Source organism: Corythoichthys intestinalis, chromosome 14 (assembly GCF_030265065.1).
Source record: "Corythoichthys intestinalis isolate RoL2023-P3 chromosome 14, ASM3026506v1, whole genome shotgun sequence".
NCBI classification, from domain to species: Eukaryota; Metazoa; Chordata; class Actinopteri; order Syngnathiformes; family Syngnathidae; genus Corythoichthys; species Corythoichthys intestinalis.
The window spans coordinates 6726783-6737901 of NC_080408.1; the positions used below are offsets into that span (position 1 = coordinate 6726783).

An 11119-nucleotide genomic window follows, 5' to 3' on the forward strand; every position below is an offset into this window, starting at 1 on the left:
GTCTTGTCCGGTTCTCACGTCGCCGCCCGAGAAGTGCCATTTTCGGCTTGGGATCGTCACGACGACTGCCCTCACCTACGGTTCTACCTCGGCCGCCGTGAATGCGCTTTTTTCGTGCCGTTTGCCTTTTAGCTTTGACTTTTAATACAGTGGGTGATGATGAAAGACCACTGTTTACTGTGTCTAAAAATAATTATAGCAGACAGCAAGAAGTCAAATCAATTAAGACGCCACTTAAAGACATTAGACCCCAATCTCATTGTTAAGCCGCTTGATTTTTTTCAGTGAAAACGTGCCGAATATTGCCAACAATCGTCCTGCTTTGTCAGTGTTATATCAGTAAGCCAGTGAGCATTGTTAGCATTTTAATTGAAAAATAACTCCACATCATTGCAAAGGAGGTAAATACTGTGAGCAGCAAAAATAAAAACTGTCCTGTCCAAGGACACTCCCCCCCCCCCCCCCCCCTTTTATTCAGATTTGTTTTTTCGGTCAAATTTTTTGGCACATTGTCCTCATGAGTGAATGTTTCTAATCAATTTTAATTTGGTATTATTTACTGATTTTATTACATTTTATTTTTCTGTATCAAATGGTCAAAAATGTACTTTGAGTGTATTTTTTAGTTTGGATGTGATTTTTTTTTTTTTTAATTCAGGCAAATTGATGCACATCAAGTCTTCTCTGTTACAAACAAAACAATGTTTATAATAAAGTTATACTTTATTATAAGTTGATCTATGTTACTTTTTTTCTTTATTAGAAAAAAGGGACACAATGTTAGGCAGATGCGTATTTATAATAGTAATTTTATAGACAAATGATACTATTTACAGTGGCGGCAGAGAGTTTGGGGGGGCGCGAAACATTTACGTCTTCCTTGGGGGGGCGTGACAGAAAATAATTGAGAAGCACTGGACTAATGCAAACAATTATATAGTGTGTGCGATGACGGTACCTTTTCCCTTCACTATGCTCCCGACAAGAATCGATATATAATTTTTAAAAAGTTCTTACTGGTTAAAAGAAAAAAAATTAAACAAGTAACCAACTAGGGCTGCAGTGCAGCTATTAATTATTTAAGTAAAAAAATGATCTAAGCACAAAAAAACCCAAAAAAACTTTAAATGTCTAATTAGTCAAATTGATATGTAATTTTAGTAAATTGTGATAAATTTGCATAGCAAAAGTCTGCTAGCTTAATGCTATAAAAAAAATATGCGTTTGAACGATTTAAGAGCTTTTTTTTTTTTTAAAGCTCTTAAATCGTTCAAACGCATATTCCCACAAAAACCTGCTAGATATACTTACAAACTAAATAACGACTGCATGAACAAACATATTAGCTAAAACAAAAACTTAAAACCTTATGTTGGCCTGAACAGGGAGCAGCTGGATTCAACCTAGACGAGTTACATCATATACATTGTTGCCACCAGAGGGCATGGTATCCTCCCAAACCAATAAAACTAAATGAAACACTTTCAAAACAAAACATTACAATGCCATTCTTTTTAAATAAATCATTGAAGAAGCAAAATTGAATTTGAAGCTTTTTTCTTATCAAATTACTTGAATTAATCGATTACTCGTTGGAGCAATAGAACCAACAAGTCACAACCAAAATCTTCCATTAGAATAATGCACTGAATTCAGAGCATTCACAACCATTCTTTTGCGGGCATTTACAGGTCACTTCCTGTTCATTTTAGGACATTTACAGGTTACTCCCTGTTGATTTTAAGTCACTCACTATCCATTCATTTCTTTTCAAGATCAATCAGGATTCTGGGCTGTCACTAAGAAACAATGAATTTGAGCTTCCTCCAAAAATTTTCTATTGGGTTTGAGTCTCCAGAACGTTGATACGCTTTTTACGAAGCCACACCTTGGTAATTCTGGCTGTCTGCTTCAGGCCATGGTCTTTTTGGAAGACCTATTTTCAATGTTTTAACTGAGGGAAGGAGGTTATTCCCCAAAATCTCACGATTCATGGCCCTGGTCATCCTCTCTTTAATACAGTGCAGTCATCCAGTCCCATGTGCAAAAAAACACCCCAAAAGCATGATGCTACAACCCCCTGGCTTCACAGTAGGGATGGTGTTCTTGGGATCGTACTCATTATTCCTCGTCCTTCAAATACTATGAGTGGAACTAAGACTAATCTCATATGACCACATGACTTTCTCCAATGACTCCTCTGGATCATCCAAATGGTCATTGGCAAACTTGTGCTGGTTTCACCAGGGGAAATTTCCGTTCCATGCATGATTTTAAACCATGACATCTTAGTGTATTACCAACAGTAACCTTGGAAATGGCGGTCCCAGCTCCTTTCAGGTCATTGACCAGCTCCTCCTGTGTAGTTTTTGGCTGATTCTCAGGATCATTGAGACCCTACGAGGTAGATCTTGCATGGAGCCCCGGTCTGAGGGAGATTGACAGTCATGTTTGGCTACTTCCATTTTCTAACAATTGCTCCAACGGTGGATCTTATATCACCAAGCTGCTTGGCAATTGCCCCGTAATCCTTTCCAGCCTTGTAGAGGTCTATAATTGGGTCTCTGGTGTCTTTGGAAAGTTCTTTGGTCTTGACCATGTTAGTAGTTGGAGTCTTCCTGATTGTATGGGGTGGACGGGTGTTTATATGCAGCTAACCGCCTCAAAAAGGTTAAAAAGTCAGACTCAAAAAGTCTACCGCCACTTATTCTTTGGACTTTTTAAAGGCGACTAACAGGTCTTTGAGGCTCACAATTCGAGCTGATACACAGGTGTTCAAATACGTATTTGCAGCAGTATAATACAAATAAATAGTTTAAAAAAAAATCATACACTGTAATTTCTGGATGTTTTTATCTTTAGATTGTCTCTCACAGTGTACAAGCACCTACCATTAAAATTTCAAACCCGCCGATCATTTCTAGGTGGAAGAACTTCGCAGGGTGTTCAAATACTTATTTCCTCACTATACTAGTGCTGTCAAACGATTAAAATTTTTAATGGAGTTAATCACAGCTTAAAAATTAATTAATCGTAATCAATCGCAATTCAAACCATCTCTAAAATATGCCATATTTTTCTGTAAATTATTGTTGGAATGGAAAGATAAGACACAAGACGGATGTATACATTCAACATACTGTAATTTTATATTAAAACCCCTCTTAATGTTTTCGTTTCAATAAAATTTGTATAATTTTCAATAAAAAAATAAACTAATAGCTTGCCATTGTTGACTTCGCAGAGCGGGATGGCACTCGGGCTCCCTACCGTTCTTCCACAGTGTCTTTAACTACGTAAGGTAGTGATTAAAATACAACACAAGGTGTCAATGCCGAGTTTTAAATTTATTAGAGATCTAGCCAACGAGTGCGTTTTGCCCCTCGACTGACGCCGTAGTTTCCGGGTTCATTGTATCTTACATTCACTTGAGTGTTGACTTCACAACGTACGGGACCTCTGATAGTTTGTATATTGTGACTAAATATTGCCATCTAGTGTATTTGTTGAGCTAAACGAAATGTTTGACCAAAGTCTGAGTAAGTTTTATCTGTATTTTGCATAGCTAATTTGATTGGGAATGCCAGTTCTCTTTGCATTGAGCGCTTTTCTTTTTGTGAACATTATTATTTTTGAGACCTAGGAATATTATTTTTGCTGTGCTTTCACTAAATGATACTGTACCAACTTAACTGTTCTGCCCAAATGCATGATGGGAAGTTGGGCAACCATGACTGTCAGTGGTGGCTGCAAATGGTATATGTTCTGCGTTGTGTTCAATGAGGCGTGTTAAGAAAAAAATAATCTCCTGTCATTCTTTCCCACATCGCTCATCACAATAGTTATGTTTGTTGGGAAAGAGTTGCCAAAGCTTATGCCAATAAACGGCGAGGTCCAATGAACGCCTGTGTCCACTCGCATTTTTCTGCCTCTTAGCTCTCAATGTGCAAAAAAAAACAAACAAAAAAACAACAACAAAAAAACCAGGTGATTAATTAAAAAAAATAATTACCGCCCGTTAACGCAATAAATTTGACAGCACTACACTATACGTCTAATCCGTTTGAAGCTGGAGGGTTGGCAACAAATGCTTGCATGATGTGACCTAATCCTGTCACTGTGCACAATTTGTAGCACACTGTTACAGCTGCAACTATGCGACATCTCAGTTAAACCATTTAACACTGTTGACCCAATTGAGTTCAATCAGTTATTTCAATACAGATCGACAATCTGGACCGACATGACAATTAGAACTAGCGCCCCTACTTTTGTAGGGAAGGGGTGCTGTGAACAAAATACATACTTTAATAAGGTTTCGGCGAGAGTGCAGAAAGCTTTTTGAGTGATGATGATGAAGTGATTTAAGATTACAAAAACATCTTTTGCATTATTTATACAATAGCGATGAGTCACTACTTGCAGGCCAATTACATCAAAAATGCTTACTTGGATAATGTATTTTGTGCAGTGTGCCATTTTTCTAAAGTCAAAATCATCAACCATTTTTGTAAGGCTGCAGCTATCGAATATTTTACGAATCGAGCAATCGACTGAAAATTCTATCGATTAATCGAGTAATCGGATAAAACTTTTTTTTTTTTTAGGTAAACAGCAATTACAAATATACATGAGAAAAAAGACATTTAATCCAATGTTGAACCATTTTCAGTCAATCAATGTCTTTATTTTCGATGTTCATTGTTGAAAACAGCCAACAATTGCATCTAAGATGTGACTAGAAAAAAAATTCACTGCTTTCACTCAAAAAACTTCTAGATCTTATAAAAAAAAAAAACAAACATATTTCTGACCTAAAAATGTAATTACGCTTGATAACACACATCACTTGAAAGCTACGTGTTTTTCCCACGTGTTTCAATTTTAATTTCTATTTGTGTCAAGCTATTTTTAAATTCTAGTTAAGTTATAAGTTAGTCTAAACTGTAAATACTGATAAGAGTTTTTGCAGTGTTCAAAATAAATGTATGATACCTACTGTATTGGAGCACATGAGGGACCAGTGCTTCTTGGTGTTTTATTCTGCAATGACTACTGAGCTAAAACTGACAGTTAGCTTTATTATGTTTTAATTTTACACCCTCATCACTCTACAGCGCAGTGTTTTTACAGAGTAAATAAAGCCTGTATGTAAGACACGTTAGCCATGCACCGACAGTGGTCATAATCAATAGAAACCTAGCCCTCCGAAGGGCTAACGTTACGCGAGCGAGTGACAGTAACGTTATATCTATTAGCGATGAGAAGTCTACTGCTTAAAGATGGCGGCTGTTTACTAACGCTGCCCAGACGCGGCTGAGTCATTTTGCATCTAGTCCTAAATGCATGTGATATGTAGGAGACGCATTGGACACTACCTGCTACTAGCATCATGCGGGCGTAGTTTTTAGCAACGTCGGCGTAGTTTGTAGCGGCTGTCGGCTGCGGTAAGTTTTTTTTTGTTTTTGTTTTATTGCTTCTTCCTTTATGCACGTGACGTCAGCGCGTTGTCCCGCATGAAAAGTAGTCCGGGCAAAACCTGATGCTTAGAGCTGGCAAAATGAAACGATTCCTCGAGGTGAATAAAATTACTCGGATCAGTTTTTAAACTCAAGTTGCTCGAGTATTCGTTTCAGCTCTACATTTCTGTAATTTGTGCATACTCTAACATACACAAGTACATAGAGCAAGATGCGGTGTATATTTACTTACGTGTTGTGGCTCATCCTCAGCAGACATGGCATTATTCACACAAAGAGCTTCCAGAAACTTCTGCTTTAAGACGATGTATCGGAACCTAGGATCGAAAATGAGTCAACATTATATTTTGATGCAATCTACTGTGTATTTTCGTACAAAACGTTGACTGATGACTAAAAATTGACGAGTTGTCCCTTACCTCTTTTTGTCAAACTTCTCCATACACTCCAAAGGCTGAATGAACTGTAGGACCTCATCCCATTGGCCATCCAGCACAAGTTGCCTAAAAGAAATCACAGCTGTTTCACAACTTCTGCGGTATCTCAAGAGTATGCGACGACGGAAGCCTACCTAAGGAAGAGCATGTCGTCCGAGTAGAGGCCATTGATCACACCGCTCTCCTTTTCTAGAGCCAGCATGCTGATGTGCAACTTCCTGGAGTGGAGGAAGTCCAAGATCCCCTTGATGATCTCTACCTCCTTCACATTTATAGTTTCCTCCTCTGTCATGGTGGCGAAGGGCTGCAAATATCAATCTGGAGTAAATCCTCAGGAATAGAGTTGTCCGATATTATCGGTTGATAAAAGCATTTTAAAATGATATCGGTCATATCGACATCGGTTTTGGCCAACTATGCATGTTGCCTTCAAAGTGAATGTACCTTTGTACCAGGGCTGGTCACAACTTAGCACAGCTTCATACTTTTCACTTAATGTTTAGTTGGAAAAACCTCAAAGTTGTTACATTTATCATTATTAAGAATCCAGTTGGGCGTCACAATACAATTACAGGGTTTCCTCTACATATTAAATATTGTGGCGCACCGCCACACCAAAACAAAAAAGCCGCCACGCCGTGCAAAAGAGATGTTTTATTTAATATATTTTTTAAGGCCGTTTCAAACTAGCGGCAGCCTAGAGTGAAGCGGCAACCTATTCATTGTGTATTGTAACTATACGAGGCCCCCTTAAAGTACCTGTGTCACGAAAAAGCATGTTCATTTCATAATACACGGGGTATTTTATGCTCCTGAATGAAATGGACCGCTTGGGTGTGTGTGGAAGCGATCGCTATATTTATTTTATTTTTTGAATACCGCGCCATGAAAATGAGTGACTTCCTGCAACAGTCTCGAGTTGAGAAAGAGGGCGCTGTGACGTGTACGGAGGAAGGAGTCCTTGTATGAGAAGGACTAAGGATTCAGCTGATTTTGCGGATTAATACGTTTATTTTTCGCATCACGCCAGCCAAACGGCTGCAGAAAAATCTTGCTGTAGGAGGGAGAGGAGTGTGCGCCTTTTTGGGGTTTCAAAAGTTCACCGGTGGATATTGGCCAAAACAAGCCCTACTACTGTGGGACCATGGGACTTACGAGGAAGTGAGTAAACATTGTGTTTTGTATTATGTCAAATACTGGGATCATTTTAATATGTAGGTGGCTTGCATTTTGTGACATGTTCCTTGTCCCCTCGGCCGACGCCGGGAGAGCACTACTAGTATACTCGGCTTATTCCCCTCTTCATTCAAGTGCCCGGTGTTCTGTCAAATTTTCCGACCGATCAGAAATTGCAACTTTGAGTTAAAAATAGCCGCGAATACAGCGATTACAAAGTAAACAGGACAAACTTTTTTAAATAAAGGACTACTTACGTTTGATCATGGATTGGCAGGTAATTGTAATTGATTCGCAGCGGTTATTGTCCAGCTGCTTCCCCGGCGAGCTCCCCTGTCCATAGTAGCTAGGAACTAGCTGTATATTGCTCTCCCTCTGCCGGGCGGTTTGCCCATCGGTGAAGACAATCGACAACCCCGTCGTCATGTGAAATTATCCGGGCTAGTTATGTGTGATTTTCCGCTTCGAAGACTTTGAAACATCACTCGGTTCGGGTTAGCATGTCGGCTAGCCGTCACGCCTCTTTGTTTGTTTACATTCTCCGAAGCCGGAGAAGGGAAATGACATAAGCCTGATTTAGGTGGCATAAAATATCGTTCCGGAGGTGCGACAGTAAAGGTGAAGTCGACAGTTTTGAGCATTATGGAGTCATTTTGCCATGTCGTCTTGAATAAATGCGTTTTTATTATTTCATATTCCCTTTAGCACAAGACTGTTATTTGTCATGACCATGCCATATTTTTAGCTATTGGGAAAAAATACTTGGATTAAAAAATAATATCATGTCGTGTTTTCCTCGTTCTGAATAATTCCCCCTCAACGGGCTGACTGGTCCTTCTCAAGCCATTTATTTAGCTATTGGGGAAAATACTTGGATAAAAAGAATATCCTGTAACAATATTGGAGTAGAGAGACTGAAACAATGACATTTTGCGGCTCTCTTCGAAAAAGGCTTCAAAGCGCGGAATTTGGCCTTTTGGCCGGGTCGTCGGTATCTCGCCAGCCTGGGTTGTTGGATAAACTCGAGCGTGGGTCTGAATTAGCTGACGGGATTCCGGCATTCTGGCTAAAAAGTCAGATTCCTTCACATATAATCACAAATGTGATGAAAATATTTTATAAAGGTTGAAAAGTTACCTAGTATTGCTTTAAGTCAATGTACCACTGTAGCATTTTTTAAAAAAAGTGCAACATTGTAATTTAGTGCAAATTAGTTGACAGTGTTTCAATTTGGAACCACTTCACTGACATGGAAACATTAGGGTACACCTATAAAATCTAATAGTGCATCATTTCATTCTTCGAATAATAATAATATACCGTCAGTGACGATGTCTAATACTTCGTATTTTAATATTACATTAATATTATCGATTCAATTATGCCTTAAAATACCTCGCAGAGAATTATAATTCATATTTCTGAGAATACTGCCAAACATTTAGGATTTTCTTTGAATGAAAAGCGACACAAAAACAAGCTGAACTATTAGAAACGTATTAAAGAAAAACGATGTTAGGTTAGCATGCGAAAGGAGCAGTTAGCAAAAAAATGCCATAAGGAGATTAGGCTACTTGTTAGCATTACATGCCTAGTGGTGCTGTCGGATTACAGCAAAGCAGCAAATAGTTACCATAAGGAGCTCATACCGAACTGGCTAATTTACCAGGCGTCACAACGACAGATTTGGTGAGCAATAGTTAGGCGGAGGCAAGGAGAAGAAGGAGGGCGGCATCATCCGCTCGTTAGCCGGGCGGGGTGCTGTGTTCCCCGGCGACAAGAGCGACGTAGTTGAGGGGCAACCGTGAGAAATACTCACCAGTTAGGAGAAAAACATGGAGTGAAAACACACAGCCGCCGCGTCTCCGTGAAGTTAACACGCGCTGTCAGTCGGTGTTGTTGACTGGAGGTTGACGGTCTGCCTATGGGTGGTCGCCTCCTCCTCTGAAGCCGACTTGTGACCCCCTCCTCCCGGATTGACGTGCGTCTGGCGTGGCCCTCCTATTACCTCGTGGTGGTGCCTTCAGGAGCATCGCTTTTTTTCGACACACAAATGAACCAAAAACTATTCTTTGTAAAAAAATAAAATAAAAAAAATACCGAGGAAGAAAAGTAAGCACAGCCTATTATTTAAATTTAAAAATGATTTTGTTACCATGGTAACATACCACCCGCGGTTCCCAATTTGTATACCCCTTAGAAAATACATACAAATCACCATTTTCAAAGCGTTAAAATACATTACATTGGGAACAAAGTGTCAAGCGAAAATTTAAAAAAAAATGCATTTAACCCTTTTATTGGGCAAGTGACCAATGTTTCATGTGCTTGAGCAGACACACAAGTTCCCTGAGCACACTGCGGACCACGGTGAGCAACATCAGATGGGTACATGGTGGCCACACACTTGTTCACAACTTTGGATCATAGCAACTTACATGGCTCATTAAAGAATGAAATTACGGCAGCAATTTTCCATTAGTTTACTTTCAATATTATTGATTTGGCCCAATTAGAATGAAAAACTAAATTTCGTTGTCCATGAGATGTGTACTATATTATATGTGAGAGTCCTTTAACCAGTGGAAAAGTCCTTCTTTGGCCTGTGTAAGGTCCAGTTGTGGCATGGGTGGGTTAATAAATAAAACCTAATGAACAACCACAATGGGAGTACAGTATATCAAACCCCCACATTTAAACTGTTCAGACAGTAAGGACTCTCAAGGTTCGTATTATCCATGTCTGAGCAGCTACACTGCAAAAACACATCACCTTTAAACTACCGGTAGTTAAATTCCTTTGTTTTCAGTGTAAATCTACTAGAAAATAAGTGAAATTATCTGCCAGTGCTTCAAGTACATGTTACTCACTTAGATTTCTTGTCATAAGAAAAATAGCTAGCTGAAAATAAGCTTAAGAGACTTGTTTTAAGCAATAAATTAGTAAAGTATATTTATTGCTAAAAAGCTTTGAAAGGACAGAAATGTTCTTAATTCAAGAACAGATATTGTTCAAAACATTATTTGAAGGCAAATTTTTCTTCATTTAGGTGAAAAATAAACTTTAGATGTATGGGCTTACTAAGAACAAATAGTAGTATTTACTTGAAATTAAACGACAGTTGAACTACTCCCGTTGCCATATCGAACGCACCAATAGAGAGACAGCGAGAACGAAAAGTAATATTTGATATGTGGCAAAATGACTTTTGGTATGTGGCGTTTTTTTGCCATATGGCAAAATGGATTTTGCTATGTGGCATTTTTTTGGTATGTGGCAAAATGGATTTTGGCATGTGGCTTTTTTTTTTTTTTTTTTTTTTTTTTTTTTTTGCCATGTGGCTTTTTTTCCGGTAAGTAGCAAAATTGATTTTGCCATGTGGAATTTTTTTTAGGTGGTAAAATGGATTTTGGCATGTGGCATTTTTTTTGCCATGTGGCATAATTGATTTTGCCATGTGGAATTTTTTGGTGGTATGTGGAAAAATGGATTTTACCATGTGGCATTGTTTTTTTTTTGGTATGTGGTAAATGGATTTTGGCATGTGGCATTTTTTTGCCATTTGGCAAAATGAATTTTGCCATTTGGCATAATGGATTTTGCCAAGTGGCATTTTTTTTGCCATGTGACAAAATGGGTTTTGGCATGTGGCGTTTTTTGGGGAATGTGGCAAAATGGATTTTGGCATGTGGAATTTTTTTGCCATGTTGCAAACTCATGGATTTTTCCATGTGTTAAATGGATTTTGCCAAGTGGCATTTTTTTTTGCCATTTGGCAAAATGAATTTTGCCAAGTGGCATTTTTTTTGCCATGTGGCAAAATGGGTTTTGGCATGTGGCATTGTTTTTTGGTATGTGGCAAAATTGATTTTGCCTTGTGGCATTTTTTTGGGGTATGTGGCAAAATGGATTTTGGCATGTGGCATAGTTTTTTTTGGTATGTGGCAAAATGGATTTTGGCATGTGGCATTTTTTTGCCATGTGGCACTTTTTTGCCATGTGGCAAAATAATGGATTTTGCCATGT

At 38.6% G+C, this 11119-nt stretch overlaps 1 protein-coding gene across 1 annotated transcript in view; it reads right to left on the reverse strand.

Annotated features, from left to right (window-relative positions):
• The window catches only part of wdr47a (WD repeat domain 47a), a 38425-nt gene extending 29345 nt beyond the window's left edge, over positions 1–9080 (reverse strand). Inside the window, exons 1-4 of the mRNA XM_057857065.1 lie at positions 8913–9080; positions 6052–6221; positions 5900–5983; positions 5713–5797 (exon numbers count right to left, since the gene is read on the reverse strand). Of these exons, the coding sequence (XP_057713048.1) occupies positions 5713–5797; positions 5900–5983; positions 6052–6209 (327 nt within the window). The 5' untranslated portion in view covers positions 6210–6221; positions 8913–9080. The remainder of the gene's footprint in view (positions 1–5712; positions 5798–5899; positions 5984–6051; positions 6222–8912) is intronic.
• Positions 9081–11119: the final 2039 nt, after the last annotated feature.